This window comes from Watersipora subatra, chromosome 2, assembly GCF_963576615.1.
Source record: "Watersipora subatra chromosome 2, tzWatSuba1.1, whole genome shotgun sequence".
Taxonomy (NCBI): domain Eukaryota; kingdom Metazoa; phylum Bryozoa; class Gymnolaemata; order Cheilostomatida; family Watersiporidae; genus Watersipora; species Watersipora subatra.
In genome coordinates, this window is record NC_088709.1 from 16616573 (window position 1) to 16633448 (window position 16876).

At 40.9% G+C, this 16876-nt stretch overlaps 1 protein-coding gene across 4 annotated transcripts in view; it reads right to left on the reverse strand.

The window, feature by feature from the left end:
• The window catches only part of LOC137386849 (tuberin-like), a 40455-nt gene that overhangs the window by 2247 nt on the left and 21332 nt on the right, over nt 1-16876 (reverse strand). Inside the window, exons 18-33 of one of the 4 annotated variants that reach the window (XM_068073021.1) lie at nt 16747-16872; nt 16338-16460; nt 15639-15693; nt 14524-14720; nt 13915-13970; nt 9425-9538; nt 9137-9323; nt 7350-7533; nt 6429-6600; nt 5522-5712; nt 5084-5365; nt 4857-4895; nt 4245-4474; nt 3540-3596; nt 3241-3460; nt 2829-2968 (exon numbers count right to left, since the gene is read on the reverse strand). In XM_068073021.1, the coding sequence (XP_067929122.1) occupies nt 2829-2968; nt 3241-3460; nt 3540-3596; nt 4245-4474; nt 4857-4895; nt 5084-5365; nt 5522-5712; nt 6429-6600; nt 7350-7533; nt 9137-9323; nt 9425-9538; nt 13915-13970; nt 14524-14720; nt 15639-15693; nt 16338-16460; nt 16747-16872 (2373 nt within the window). Of the gene's footprint in view, nt 1-2828; nt 2969-3240; nt 3461-3539; nt 3597-4244; nt 4475-4856; nt 4896-5083; nt 5366-5521; nt 5713-6428; nt 6601-7349; nt 7534-9136; nt 9324-9424; nt 9539-13902; nt 13971-14523; nt 14721-15503; nt 15694-16337; nt 16461-16746; nt 16873-16876 lie in introns of all 4 variants that reach the window. The other 3 variants (XM_068073019.1, XM_068073018.1, XM_068073020.1) reach the window with 3 other exon arrangements.

A 16876-nucleotide genomic window follows, 5' to 3' on the forward strand; every position in this document is an offset into this window, starting at 1 on the left:
GACGAACATTACATAGGATTGACTGACACCACATTCAAACAACGCTATTACAATCATATGACAACCTTTAGAAATGTAGAGAAAAGATCAAGCACCGAGCTCAGTAAGCACATATGGACCTTAAAAGACCAAGGCATAGAATATAACATCAAGTGGAGCATAGTCAAAAGAGCTACATCATACAACAAGACCACAGGCAGATGCAATCTATGTCTGTATGAGAAATTTTATATTATATACGATCCTAACATTGCTACCTTAAACAAACGCTGCGAACTAGTTTCAACATGTAGACATGCTGGCAAATTCCTTTTAAGCAATTTTAAGACTTAACTTTTAAACTTCTGCTTTGTTGAGGCTTTAAATCGTGTTGCTTGCTAATTTTAATCCTACGTATCAGTGGTGTATTTAGGTATTTTAAGACCTACGCTTTTATTTCCATCTATATATAAGTCGTTTTCAGTGCTAACAATTTTATCTGATGATTATTGCATGGCAATATGAAACTATTAGTAATAAAGTTGTTTTAAACTTAACTTTAACTTTCATTTTTACCCAATTTTTAATTTTTTTATTATATATTTCAATACATCAGAGTCTTGGCTTTCGAATGAGCCTATCTTCAATACACAAAGAATAATAGAACTACGAAAAACAGGGTGTCAAAAGTATGTCCTGCAAAAAAACACTTGGGTCAGGTTCTCAAAATGTGATGTCACAATTATTATTTAGCCTTAAGTAGCCGATCCCTTTTGCTGCCATTGAGGCTGCACTTTTTTGTGACAATGGGTGCTGTTAAACCCAGAGAGCGCTAATAATAAACTAGGATTCTAGATAATCAACAATGCCAAGGATCGTGCTAACGCCCGACCAATACAAACACATGTTCTGGGTTAATTAATTATGCTTCAATAAATGTATTGTCGTTGATAAAGGTAATGAAATCACATCGATTAAATTGTGACCTGCGGTTGCGTGGCCCTAGGACTATATGACAATCGCACTTTCGCGAGATCACGCAATGCTTGAAACTAATTAGTCTCAGTCGCCACCCTCAACATCATAATAAAATGAGAGGGCTAGTGCATAATATCATCGGGAAAACATAGTATGGTGCTTGGAATCTGAGTTATTTATCTTAGAAATAATCTGTACATGGAAAACTAATGACACTGATTCCTTTGTCATCTTCATTGGTTCTCTGGAGTTGTCCTATCTTCGCCTGACACGAGCGTCATTATCATAATTGATAAATATAAGCAGTAAGCAATAAAATAGGCGGTAAGAGCACACAACACCGCATATGAAAATTGTGACGTCACAATTTCCAAGCCTATGCCAGTAAACATTTCTGCGGTAGAGCTCTGGGGAAATCCTATAAACACCAACCAATGTCTGTCTCACCACGGCAAACAATAGCTCATTCCAAAGCCAAGACTCTGATGTATTGAAATATACAATAAAAAAATTATATAATTTATGTGCTTTAAGGCTTAGAAAGGGTAAAATGCATGTTATAGCACTTTTGTCTACAGAGGAGATAGCTCCATAGACATCATCCACTTGCTGCCATAAAAGGTGTCTGGAGACAATGATTGTTGATATTATAAGTTCTATAGATTTTTTACACTTGAGATGTTTGCAGATTCCAAATCAACATACAGACTTGCTTGTCAAAAGCGATATGCCAAATCATAAAAAAGAATTGTCATCCCTCAAGGTGCAAAAACACTAGGTGATATTTAGTGTGATATCGCGCTGCGTGGTGTTAATCTGCTCTAGAACTCGCTCAGCAAGCTCATGCAGAGCGATAAGGCTAGCCATTCTCTATCACAAATTTATCGCGCGTGAGATGCATTTCGATTGGTTAGTTTTTCTTAGAATGCAATTCAATGGCTGGTAATTTTTTCGTATCAATGTTCACCAACGTACCGCAACAACATTTTGCTATTTTGATACAATTGAAACATTATCAAATGTACACTGAATTGTTCATAGATTTAATAAGAGCATACCCAGTCCTGTATGACACAACACACAAAAATTACAAAAAAATACAGTTGAAAATCAACATTGAAGTTCATCGTTGCACAGGTTGACCATCTGGGGAATGATAAATACTTATTATATTAAAAATAAACAACTACTATAGAGTAAATTATATATAATAACCGTAAAATATTACAGTTATAAATACATGAATCATTTTAATGTCTTCTTGTAATATACAATCTGTGAATAGGCCTAAAATCAAAAGCGGAAGTTGTTTACGTCGTTGTCTAGAAGGCGCCATATTGACTTAAATTTATTAACAACTCTGAAGCAACTAATGGTACGGAATTTTATTGGCAGTTTGAGAGCATGCCCGCGTTATTGTTTGCTGCTGAATCGCTCAAGTGTGTTTAGGCACAGGCCATCAATATCTCCACACTCCTCATGACGCACGCGATAAAATTGCCTAGTGTGTTTGCACCTTTAGTCCAAAGGCAATGTCAAATGCACCAGTTGGTGTCAAATTCTTGATTTGAGTGTCAAATGATGAAGTCAAGCGTCAACTGAACGAGTCAAGCGTCAACTGAACGAGTCAAGCGTCAACTGAACGAGTCAAGCGTAAACTGAACGAGTCAAGCGTAAACTGAACGAGTCAAGCGTAAACTGAACGAGTCAAGCGTAAACTGAACGAGTCAAGCGTAAACTGAACGAGTCAAGTGCCAACTGAGAAAACTGAGTAGCAACTGAACGAGTCAAGCGTCAACTGAGCGAGTTAAGTATCAACTGAACAAGCTGAGTGGCAATTGAGCGAGTCTCAAATGTACTAGTAGTCTTACCTTTATGGTACCCAAACTGTACGCTTGACCGCTGTCGTTGTACACTATTGTAACATAATCGTTACCAATGTGCCTCTTTTTGTTGCCACACTTGGGGTCATTCTCACTGGTTGGCATCATGGTGGCCACATGGAATACCACTGTAATACCATATTACTCGGTAATACCATGTAAGAACATTCAATTATATATGCCTGCAGGCTGCATTTGCAAATTGGATAAAAACCTGGATGCAGCTTGTTGGAAGTAAATCGACCGATAACCGACGAAGAGTCATCTAAATAGACAACTAGCCAGAAAATGTCCAGGCCGCTGAAGACCTACCACCAGCAATACATTTCTTTTTACTAAAAACCTTACATCGCTGATTTCAGACGGGGTGTAATTATTATGGCATAGATGTGTAACTCACTCTGTACCACTTCATCGTGCCAGGCATAGGTGTACTTTCCATCGATGCCCTCTTGGTGGTCAAGCCCACCGATGTACATGTCTTTGGGGTCGCAGTATTTGAGTGTTAACAATGTTCCTAGCCTTTTCAGAAACTGTGAATATCGCTGAGAGCCGTAACTATTGCGGAGAATCGCCCTTTCATCATTCGCCTGGCCTTTCCCCACATAAACTATTCCGACCTGTAAATACTCTGGCTATGTAATCTGAAAAGCATAAATGAGAGGATCTGCTACAGAGTGAACAAATATGATTTAATACCTTGTGAGTTTCATATGGAGAAATTCTCCTGAGATTGTTTAGCCCTCTGGCATATTCCTACAAATAAAATGGAGAAATATGCTATCTTCTTTTTAAACCAGTAGAATTACATCAAAAGCTTAACAGGCATCTATAAGGTCTATAGAGGTCATTTTAGTGATTATCCATTTTTATTGGTGCGAGCAATCACTCGAAGATGGAATACGATGGCTGCTTTGCTTACAGCAAGCAGAGGCTGTGGGTGTTTTAAAAAGTCATGGTGTCATGGTGTCATGGTCACAAGTCATGGGGCACAAATTATGGCTCTGTGATTTTGGCTGGCCATGTCTGAGTCCAGTGGCAAGGGAGCCTGGAAGGCTGGAGACATGCCCAGTTGCAATTTATGTTTGGATGTCATTCCTGTCACCACCAGTGGCCTTTTGTGGAACGAACACCAACCTGTTGTTTCAGATCAGGTGTTCCAGATCACTAGGCTACGGCTGCTCTCATTGAGTGACTGACTGGATTAAACTGCCAGCAGAATACATTGAATAAAAGTGACCTGACACGAAAAACACTTCACAATCGACCTTGCTTAGTAAGTAATCTAGTAAGTTATCTACCAAGTAATCTAACCTGAAGCGATGTAACTTGAACACATTGTAAGTGAAACGTTAATAAAACATGATACATATATATAATCTGTTTGTCTAAATAAAATCTTGCCTCATTGTTATCTGGAATAGGAACAGGCACATTGGAACTGTGAAGCACACCCATCTGATAGAGTTGCAAGAAGACAAAGTTGGGAAGAATTCCAGCTCTCCTATCCTTGGCAGCATTGGAGTTCAGCCTCCTAGCTGCCAAGGAATTAGCGTCAGGAGACTTGGGCTTTGACATTCCGCTCGGGTAAGAAAACGTCTTACTCCGTGGCTTGTTCAATGTAGTTACGATATCTAACAAATGCATAGATAATGTATTTGCGTGCAAGTAAAGGGGAGAAGGCAACAGGTGCAGAGATCTCTACATCAGAGTAAGAAGACAACCCCTCATTATAACACATATGCAGCAAACATGCGTTAGTTAGCACTCCCTTGTCTTTTGGTTGCAACCAAGCACCATGGAGAAGGTTTTCCAGCAAAGACGGCGAGTAATGCAACATAGCCTCAGTTCAAAGAATTCTGATGCACCTAAATTAGAAGCATGTACACATTAGTCAAGCGGGAAAGCGCAAATCATCTCTGCAGGAGATTTATCAGCTATTTCAATCCCAGCTAAGGAATACAAGTGCTTATACGTATTTCGAGCCTTTCCCGGTAAACATTGATTGCATTTTACCTTCTTCCTCTTCTTCAAGTTCTGGAATAACTAGAGAGCCTAAAATGCAGTTTTTACGATAAATGTAGCCTTAGAAACTTAGTTAGAAAGAAGTTAGAGCAGCTGCCAATCTCAATCTGACCTCTTATTTAGCACCGACAAAGCAAAATAAAAACAAACCATGGCTACTGTTACAAAGTATAACTGTTGCCATTTCAAAGGAAACGTGAGGTAATGAGGCCACCAACCATTTTCGAACTCTAACTGGTGCATAGAGGTTTGTCTAGTGAAAGCGCTGTCTCCGCTGCCAAAACCATGGTTGCTAGTAGCAACGTGAGAGGAGCCACTAGTAGGTGTGACTGAGCGTGCTCCCGATCGTGAAAGATGGGTGACAGTAGACGACACAGGAGCTTCTACCTCTGCTACGCTGGCGCCAGCAAAAGAGGCTGGGCGGCTGATAGTGACAGCAGGTAAGACGCCTTTCTCTGTCGGAAGCGGGGCGACTGGCGCGCTTTCTGAATCATCACCTTCTGAAGTGTAAAATACATTCTAAGAAAATACAGACTTCACTCGCTTATGAACAAACACAGACTAGGTAGTAGATGGACATTTAACAGCTCAGAAAAAGACAAATATTGAAAAATCAAAAAAGGTGAAACAGTCACTCGAACTTAGCTAAAACATACCTGCATGCTGAAGAGAGATGCGGCGGATTGCGGAGCTGTTACCGATGGCAGCGGCAGCAGGTCCCTTAAAATGCTGCTCATGTTGCTCCTCGTATTCCTTCTCCTCGAGAGAACCACTCTCTATCATCCTCTGTTGGCTGACGGGAGTGGTTGCAGGGTAGGGTGACTTGTGTGGAGATGCCATGAACATGCTGCACGCGACATAAACACATAATGGCTCAAGTTATCCATAAATCTTCTTCGTATAGGTATAACTTGCTATTGACATTGACAAAACGTCAACCAAATGAGGTGTTTTGTATATACCAAAAACAAAAATGAGAAGACAGAAATCAGGAATTATTGAGCGAGCTGAACAAAAGTGTTTGAAAAGTTGATAATCTAGTAATATTATTGAGTAAGGATAGTGAACTGTAGGTTGTAGTAACGAGAAGTTCATAAACTGAAATATATGGTAGATGTAGTATGTTGATGTCACGGAATAGAAAGCGATGTTTGTCATACATGTGGAATGATAAATACAAATCTTCTGGGCATGTTTAAGCAGGATTTCAATTAAAGTCTGTAAGATTTCAATTAAAGTCTGTAAAATTTCAATTCAAGTAAGGGTTTCTATTTTGGTGCGTTTCAGCATTCTAACTCGGCCTTCCTTACGTCTGGCATCCATTCATATTTTAGGTTATACATAAGTGGATATTTTAATCAGATCATAATAGTATTGTTGAGGAGTCAGTATAGCGAATTGAAGGATAGACATCGATGTTTGCCATACGTGGAAGGGTCTGCTGTGGCAAGCCCATTCTATATTATTAAGTGCTACAGAGTGTAGATGGTAGATAGATGTGAACGATAACAAATAGGTAGAAACGAGAGAAGGTATAAAAAGAAGAAAACTTCATCTTAGTACCTGATATCTGCAAGAGGGAACTCCTCAAAGTTGAACAATTGTTTGTTCTGTATCCTTAGAACCCATGATGTGTCCCCAGAAGGTCGGTGCATATAGATCTCGGCCCAACCATTACACCAGCAGTTGCATTCTCCCATGTTAAATTGTCCATCAGAGCTCTGAGCGATAGCTGCTGCGTAGTAACCACACAAAATAGTGTTCAAGAGAGACATACCCAGTCTAATAAAACAGGAAGCATTCTAAGAGATTACAAGTTAAACAATAGTTGTATAACATGGAAGTTGATGCTAAAAGTGTGCAAGATTATAAGTTCAAATTATCATGTTTGGTGCCCATCACCAAATAATTAATATTTGTTGGAGTTAGGTCTGCAATTGGTCGCTGTTGTAATATTGCCCCAACTGTATTTGCCATGTGTTTGCACCACTGCTGTGTTGTCATAACGAACACATTTAGATACTGTAGGCTACAATATTGCCTCATCTACCTCTGGCGCATTCATGTTCCTCAAGGAACTACATTACCAATTAAAGTGCTAATTGTATAAAACTTACGCAAAATATGAAAATTTCTATACAAGCATTTTATAACAGTAAACTAATGCCTCGCAAGTCCTTCTTCAGCATTTTCATCAGATAACATTAACATCGGACAAAAACAATATTAACTATAATAGAACAATATTAATAATAATTATGGCTGGTAAATCATTATTTTCTCCTAGCTTCTTAGATTACCCCACATTTCAAGCTACAATTTTAAAAAAACTTTATTTATCCTAGCAGCTCTGACAAAAGCTCCTTGAACTGTAAACTTCAAATACTCACGGATCTGTTAAAATTTAAACCTTAAAATAACAAATGGAAATTCTGACAAAGGGTAGACGATTATTCAGAAAACAATAAAGAGTGAACAACTCACCACTGAAGAGATCCTCGGCAGACTCCCGCTCTGTACTGCATGAAGAACCGCCTGACTCACTGATGGTGTGAAACTTCTGGTGGATCATGTCATCTTGTGAGAAGGTAGGCGGTACATCGATAGGCTCTGTGCTCGTCGACGCGTATGCTGACTGATGCCTCTGCCTACTCCGGTTTGTTTCAGGCTACCATCAGACCATGAAATCTTACTAAAACTACAATTACTCTAACCGAGGTGCCAATATAAGACTTTCTCCTACACACCCACCTGCTAGCCATTTCAACGAAAAGGAAAAAACATTCCGGGATTAAGGTATGGGCACACATAGCGATTTTTTCGTCAATTCTGACCGAAATCACGAAATGAACGAAAAACAGAATTATTCGGCCGAAATTCACAAAATTGTCTGAGTTGTGCTTGCACATCGAAATCGTCAACAAAACACTTTAAATTGTCTAAATTATTAGCGAGCAGGATTCTAGCAGCTTTTGCAATTTATATAGTCCGAGGCACATAACGCGACGCGCAAGAAAATATTAACGCGATTTGCCATAGTAAATACGATGCAACTGACTTCATTGCGCTAAAGATGGCAACTCTTTTTACGACGGAACTTTTGCTGCTAAAAAGAAATTGTTATTATTAAAAAAGAAATGATTTGTAGCCATAGTGTCCGAAGGATAAAGAATCAACAATAGCGCAATCTAGGCAGTTGCACCATATGTACTATGTCGAATCGCGCTGGTACTTTTATAGTGTGTCGTAATACATGTCTTGGACTATATAAATTGTAAAAGCTGCTTGAATCATGCTCGCTAATAATTTGCTTAACCAATTAAAAGCGTTTCATCCACGATTTCGGTGTGCACGCACGGCTCAGACAATTCTGTGAATTTTGGCCGAATAATTCTGTTTTTCATTCTTTTCGTGATTTCAGTCAGAATCAACGAACAAATTTGTTACGTGTGGCCGTACCTTAATACCGCGCTTACTGCTAGTAATAAATATCTTGAGTTGTAGTTGAACATCATCGGGGGTTGAAAACATTGTCTGCGTGCTGTCTACTCAGGCTACAGCGTGGAATGAAAGGGTGGACAAAGATTAATACACCGAGAAGGAATGAGCTAATGGTGTAAAGTACTTATTTTAGAAATGATAACATTATTATTATTATAACATTATTCAAACTGAAAACAAATTTAGGGGTGGCAAAAAACAAGATTTATAGTACAATATATACGTAGGAGTGGCAGCAATGACAATAGTAACTGGCAGCAATAGTTTCCATTACTCAGTCTATGTTTGTGTCCACCAAAAATCATAGAGATGTTGTTTAGGTGTACGCCCTCACACTAAACTATCTCCAAACGATTATAATTCGCTCAGCTGGTAGTCAAGATGGCTTTACTTACGGGTACGCATAGCCCGAGCACATTTACTTGGTCGGGTGCAGTAACAAGCAATGTTACAATAATTTTGTCAGAAATATCATAAAATATCATAATTAAAGATTAGGGAAACATTTTTTACCGTTATAAAAACTCATGGATAACTTTCACGCTAGAAATATGATAGAAGACATGCCAGAGTGTACAATACAAAGCTCACACCAGTTTCTATCACCATTCCTTTCTCAGCAATCCCTCCTTGATATCACCTATTATATCCGTAACTGTATTTGAGCATTTCACCAAAAAACCAAATGTGAACTTAATGCGACTGGATGAAAAGATTTCCAACAAGACAATTCAAGGTCATGCAAAAAAACTAAGAAAATAGTTGGTTACCGCACTGGTGGGAGTTGATAATGGAGTGGGTTGTGTTTCACCCCTCACTGAGGCTGCACACCTGGGACAGAGGCCAGACTTTGTAACCCGTGATCCAACTCCGCTAGTGGTTATAGTAATAATCTTATTACCAACAAACCATGACTTGCTCCGCCCACCCTCAAGAAGGAACTTGGTTACCGCTGTGCTACAACAGTCGGTAGAGAAGGAATGGAGAGGCTGCAGTACAGCAGCAGAGACAATCACACGGAAAGACAATATGACCAGTTTAATGCGTGAACTATTTACCGTTTAGGCAAGGAGGCTAGGTTAGAGAAAGTGTAACGAGACATGATGTCTATACAGGTCTCTTGAAGCTCCTGGTGAAAGAAAAGTGTTTTGTTGATTTCTCCCAGATCCTCCCTGCAACCAGCAAACCCAATGCTAGCAATCAGAAACACCCGACTCATCCAACAATGGTGTCTACACAGGACTGACAGCTCTTGCTTCTGGACTGACCAATGAAAGTTAATGGTTTCAAAACAAAAACATCAACTATACATGTTAACCTTACTAAAAACAATTGACAGCTTATCTAATGATGAATAATAGTAACTCAAGTAGAGTAGTGACGAGCGTACAGAATAATGACGAGAGTGCAGAGTAGCGACGAGAATACAGAGTAGTGACGAGAGTACAGAGTAGCGACGAGAGTGCAGGGTAGCGACCAGAACAGAGTAGTGACGAGAGTACAGAGTAGTGATGAGAGTACAGAGTAGCGACGAGAGTACAGAGTAGCGACAAGAATATAAAGCAGCGACAAGAGTGCAGAGTAGCGACGAGAACAGAGTAGCGACGAGAGGACAGAGTAGCGACGAGAACAGAGTAGCGACGAGAGTACAGAGTAGCGACGAGAATATAAAGCAGCGACAAGAGTGCAGAGTAGCGACGAGAGTACAGAGTAGCGACGAGAGTGAAGAGTAGTGACGAGAGTGCAGAGTAGCGACGAGAACAGAGTAGCGACGAGAGTGCAGAGTAGCGATGGGAGTACAGAGTAGTGACGAGAGTACAGAGTAGTGACGGGAGTACATAGTAGTTACGAGAGTGAAGAGTAGTGACGAGAGTACAGAGTAGCGACGAGAGTGAAGAGTAGTGACGAGAGTGCAGAGTAGCGACGAGAACAGAGTAGCGACGAGAGTGCAGAGTAGCGATGGGAGTACAGAGTAGTGACGAGAGTACAGAGTAGTGACGGGAGTACATAGTAGTGACGGGAGTACAGAGTAGTGACGGGAGTACAGAGTAGTGACGGGCGGGAGTACAGAGTAGTGACGGAAGTACAGAGTAGTGACGGGAGTACAGAGTAGTGACGGGAGTACAGAGTAGTGACGGGAGTACATAGTGACGGAAGTACAGAGTAGTGACGGGAGTACAGAGTAGTGACGGGAGTACAGAGTAGTGACGGAAGTACAGAGTAGTGACGGGAGTACAGAGTAGTGACGGAAGTACAGAGTAGTGACGGGAGTACAGAGTAGTGACAGGAGTAGAGTAGTGACGGGAGTACAGAGTAGTGACAGGAGTACAGAGTAGTGACAGGAGTACAGAGTAGTGACAGGAGTACAGAGTAGTGACGGGAGTACAGAGTAGTGACAGGAGTACAGAGTAGTGACAGGAGTACAGAGTAGAGATAGGAGTACAGAGTAGTGATAGGAGTACAGAGTAGTGACAGGAGTACAGAGTAGTGACAGGAGTACAGAGTAGTGACGGGAGTACATAGTAGTTACGAGAGTGAAGAGTAGTGACGAGAGTACAGAGTAGCGACGAGAGTGAAGAGTAGTGACGAGAGTGCAGAGTAGCGACGAGAACAGAGTAGCGACGAGAGTGCAGAGTAGCGATGGGAGTACAGAGTAGTGACGAGAGTACAGAGTAGTGACGGGAGTACATAGTAGTGACGGGAGTACAGAGTAGTGACGGGCGGGAGTACAGAGTAGTGACGGAAGTACAGAGTAGTGACGGGAGTACAGAGTAGTGACGGGAGTACAGAGTAGTGACGGGAGTACATAGTGACGGAAGTACAGAGTAGTGACGGGAGTACAGAGTAGTGACGGGAGTACAGAGTAGTGACGGAAGTACAGAGTAGTGACGGGAGTACAGAGTAGTGACAGGAGTAGAGTAGTGACAGGAGTACAGAGTAGTGACAGGAGTACAGAGTAGTGACAGGAGTACAGAGTAGTGACGGGAGTACAGAGTAGTGACAGGAGTACAGAGTAGTGATAGGAGTACAGAGTAGTGACAGGAGTACAGAGTAGTGACAGGAGTACAGAGTAGTGACAGGAGTACAGAGTAGTGATGGGAGTACAGAGTAGTGACAGGAGTACAGAGTAGTGACAGGAGTACAGTGTAGTGACAGGAGTACAGAGTAGTGACGGGAGTACAGAGTAGTGACAGGAGTACAGAGTAGTGACAGGAGTACAGAGTAGAGATAGGAGTACAGAGTAGTGATAGGAGTACAGAGTAGTGACAGGAGTACAGAGTAGTGACAGGAGTACAGAGTAGTGACGGGAGTACATAGTAGTTACGAGAGTGAAGAGTAGTGACGAGAGTACAGAGTAGCGACGAGAGTGAAGAGTAGTGACGAGAGTGCAGAGTAGCGACGAGAACAGAGTAGCGACGAGAGTGCAGAGTAGCGATGGGAGTACAGAGTAGTGACGGGAGTACATAGTGACGGAAGTACAGAGTAGTGACGGGAGTACAGAGTAGTGACGGAAGTACAGAGTAGTGACGGGAGTACAGAGTAGTGACGGAAGTACAGAGTAGTGACGGGAGTACAGAGTAGTGACAGGAGTAGAGTAGTGACGGGAGTACAGAGTAGTGACAGGAGTACAGAGTAGTGACAGGAGTACAGAGTAGTGACAGGAGTACAGAGTAGTGACAGGAGTACAGAGTAGTGACGGGAGTACAGAGTAGTGACAGGAGTACAGAGTAGTGACAGGAGTACAGAGTAGAGATAGGAGTACAGAGTAGTGATAGGAGTACAGAGTAGTGACAGGAGTACAGAGTAGTGACAGGAGTACAGAGTAGTGACGGGAGTACATAGTAGTTACGAGAGTGAAGAGTAGTGACGAGAGTACAGAGTAGCGACGAGAGTGAAGAGTAGTGACGAGAGTGCAGAGTAGCGACGAGAACAGAGTAGCGACGAGAGTGCAGAGTAGCGATGGGAGTACAGAGTAGTGACGGGAGTACATAGTGACGGAAGTACAGAGTAGTGACGGGAGTACAGAGTAGTGACGGAAGTACAGAGTAGTGACGGGAGTACAGAGTAGTGACGGAAGTACAGAGTAGTGACGGGAGTACAGAGTAGTGACAGGAGTAGAGTAGTGACGGGAGTACAGAGTAGTGACAGGAGTACAGAGTAGTGACAGGAGTACAGAGTAGTGACAGGAGTACAGAGTAGTGACAGGAGTACAGAGTAGTGACGGGAGTACAGAGTAGTGACAGGAGTACAGAGTAGTGACAGGAGTACAGAGTAGAGATAGGAGTACAGAGTAGTGATAGGAGTACAGAGTAGTGACAGGAGTACAGAGTAGTGACAGGAGTACAGAGTAGTGACGGGAGTACATAGTAGTTACGAGAGTGAAGAGTAGTGACGAGAGTACAGAGTAGCGACGAGAGTGAAGAGTAGTGACGAGAGTGCAGAGTAGCGACGAGAACAGAGTAGCGACGAGAGTGCAGAGTAGCGATGGGAGTACAGAGTAGTGACGAGAGTACAGAGTAGTGACGGGAGTACAGAGTAGTGACAGGAGTACAGAGTAGTGACAGGAGTACAGAGTAGTGACAGGAGTACAGAGTAGTGACAGGAGTACAGAGTAGAGATAGGAGTACAGAGTAGTGACAGGAGTACAGAGTAGTGACAGGAGTACAGAGTAGTGACGGGAGTACAGAGTAGTGACAGGAGTACAGAGTAGTGACAGGAGTACAGAGTAGTGACAGGAGTACAGAGTAGTGACAGGAGTACAGAGTAGTGACAGGAGTACAGAGTAGTGACAGGAGTACAGAGTAGAGATAGGAGTACAGAGTAGTGACGGGAGTACAGAGTAGTGACAGGAGTACAGAGTAGTGATAGGAGTACAGAGTAGTGATAGGAGTACAGAGTAGTGATAGGAGTACAGAGTAGTGATAGGAGTACAGAGTAGTGACAGGAGTACAGAGTAGTGATAGGAGTACAGAGTAGTGATAGGAGTACAGTGTTGTGATGGGAACATATAATGGTAGAGATAACAATACAGAGCATTAAAGATGAACTTACACAAGATTTTAATAAATTTTATCAGAAAGTAAGAGTATTTTTTATCATTTGTGATTGTTTGAGGTGATCTGACTGCCAGAATGGTTCGAGATTAAAATCGAACAAACCTGATCGCGGTTAAACGCTCAAACGAAAAATACGTGTCTTGTCACTTTAAACATTTGTCACGAGGCTGCCTATCTTTCTCATTATTAATCTCAACTATTGCGTTCGTTGCGATGTTACGCATCTCTATTCTGTAGGTTTCTTTGCCAAAGTGCAACTATAGATGTCATAATAGCATTTCGCTTGAATCTGAGCGTTTTAACTGCGATCAAATTTTGTTGATTTTATTCTTGAAACATGCTGACAGTCAGATACCCTCAAACATTACAAACAATCGCAAATGCCACAGCAATACGGATACTTTCTGATGAAATGCACTAACATGTTATGTAAGTTCATCTTGAACTAGATTATGAAACTTTAAGATTATGAATCCTACCTGTTAGAGGACTCTGGGTGTGTCGGAAGTTGACTCTCTTTTATACTCTTTGTATGAGTCTGTAGACTCTGATAAACATAAAGCTGTATTTATAGTATATAATATATATGTACTATATATTGTATTTAATATATTTATTCCGCTAAAACCTGCAGGTGTAGCCATTTTCTATGAAGTTGAGTTGACCAGGTGATGGGAATGAGCTGGGTAAATTGTATTTTCAAAAAAAATGAGTGATTACTTTAAATTAAAAATGTTACTATTAAATGCTCGACAAAACATTAGAGTGAAATTTGCAAACGCATGTGATTAAACATGAGTGCACAACTCTTAAAGTCAGTTAGATTACAAGAGCAGGCTGTCTACAGCCTGCTCTTGTAATCTATGCAACCAATCTTGTAATGTTACAGAAGAGGCAGCTTATAGAAGCAGCAGCTCAACAGGTTACAGAAGCAGCTCGGTACCTTACAACACACTGTCTACATGATGTATACAAGCTAGGAGTATCATAACATACACTAGACACTTCGTATCTGCTGGAAGGATTGTTACCAAACAGTGCTAATCTATTATAGCTACGCACACACTTAACATATTAGTAAGGAAGTTAAATCAACTCACCTTAATAATCTGCTGCACAAACTGTTTCCTGTACATGAGTCGACATTTCACAAACCACATAATAATTACATGGTACGCGAGGTAAACCGGGAAGTGTTGAAACTGTGAAGGGTCGGTGTATGGCAGTGCGATAGCGAAAATAAACTTGTACTGCGAGTCATTGAAGTTACGGTAGAGCCTGGGAAGACGAACGAGGCCTGAAATATAAGACGAGCAGCAGCTTACCATTTATTTGAATTTTACAGAAACTAGAGTTCATTTTTTAATTTAGACAGAATTTTGTTGTTAAGGTTGACACAGGAAACATTGCACTGTTATAAAAGCAGTGAGACCGATAGGATCACTAGTCCTGCATAGGATCTGACTAACCATTGTAGTTTGCTAAAGTTCCCTGAATCTTTAGAAGTGCAGAGAGGGAGCTCTTTGATGACCAGGTGATAAGAATAAGACGGGGTGGATTGTATTTTCAAAAGCCCAATGCAACTTTTAAAAAAAATGAAGTAATTACCATCATTTAAATTTAAAATGTTGGAACATTTAAATGCTCGACAAAAAAATTAGAGTAAAAATTTACAAACTGCGTGTGATTAAAAATGAGTAGACAATTCTTGAAGTCAGTAGGATTACTTCATACATTTCCAACCATTCTACAAATTACTTGGAAAGTAGAGCTTACAGTATCAGCAGTGACCGTAGCGCAGCATTTCTAATGCGTCTAACCATTGCATGACGCTGTCATTTTTAATGATTTGTGATGGCTATGGGAATACAATGGGAGTTGTCTTACTTGTTCTGTTTGAGCAGCTTTAGGTAAAAGCATTTCAATAGATAACTGCTATACAAAAACCAACAACAACTTAAAAAAATTGCATAGATTTTGTTGAAATTTGAATTTTAAATTGACAAAGTTTGACTGATGCTACAAAATACCCTGTCATGAAACCAGGAAAAACGCCCAGCAAACCATCCTTCAAACTCACATGATAGGAACATAAGCAAGGGGAGGGCCATGTTTTTGTTGGCGACGATGCGAGATAATGTGCCGAGGATGTCGGGTAACATCTTCATCATTATACTCTCCATCTCGAGACAACAGACCCTCAATGTGTGTACACAGATGCGGGCACACTTGGTCAGCAGGCCAAACTGCAGACACCTGATTAGGTCAGCCTACCAAGACACCAAAATGTTGGTAACAAAAAACAGCAAGAAAACCTCTTCCCAGTTTAAAGAGATTAAATATAGCCCTTCGACAACTATTTATAATGCGAACTGTGCTCTTTATCAAAATAGAAAAGGCATGTGTCCCATACCACGCTATATCTGCAACTAAGAAAAGGCTAATATGGAAACATCTATATGAATACAATGACAATATAAAGACAGTAACACAAGTAAAACAGACACAACGTAACGTTCAGCTAATCCCTATGCAATACGCCCATCGGTCAATCAAAGCACACTATCTTCAGACAGTTTTGTTTGCTCATTGTCGGCTGGTAGCAGTGGATACGGTATTTTGCATTTCATAAAAAAATGCACTTCTAAATACCCGACACCAAAAAGCTCTTGCCAGGCATCCAATATGACCTCCTCAATGGCCTTGATACAAAAAAATCAGTTGTAAAATTTTTTGAGATGTTTTGCCAGCTCAGGGCAGTGTTGTATTTGACAGCTCTGATTATATAAAATAGAATACTAATATATTAACTTGTTGGTTGAAAGAAGGTCTACATCAACAAACACATACATGCACAGCAAAAGAACTAAAGCCAAACATATCTTTATGCATTTAACTGGTCTGCAAAGGTTACCTTAGCTGTGAGCAGACATGAATGGTAGGCTGTCATGCAGGTGAGTACAGGAAATATCTGCTCATCAAAGTCGGACTTTGATGCAGGAGTATTGTACATTTTCCGTAGGTCTTTCACCATCACCTGTAGAAGACATGCATGTAACTGGAAAAAACCTGACAGCTTCCCCATAGAAATGAGGCCTTGCAAAGTTAAACTTGCCGGCAACCATGTATCAATAAAGGGTTGAAAGACAATATTTTGCTTAAAAAAGCTACACAGGGTCAATCTATTCATATAACCCTCTATTCACACATAAAACCGTCTATCAAACCATTCATCTATACCTATCTCACTGTCTAATATAAAAGAGACTGCTAAATAAACCGACAGGATTGAATTGCGATGGACAAAATGTGAGAAAACTGACCATATCACAGAGAGTCCTACAAACGGTGTCGACCATCGAGGGCTCAACGGAGAGGATGAGACATTTGTTCTGCCACTGCTTGGGCATTAAGTTCAGCACCATGCTAAGAACTCCCCAATCCACCTCCTAA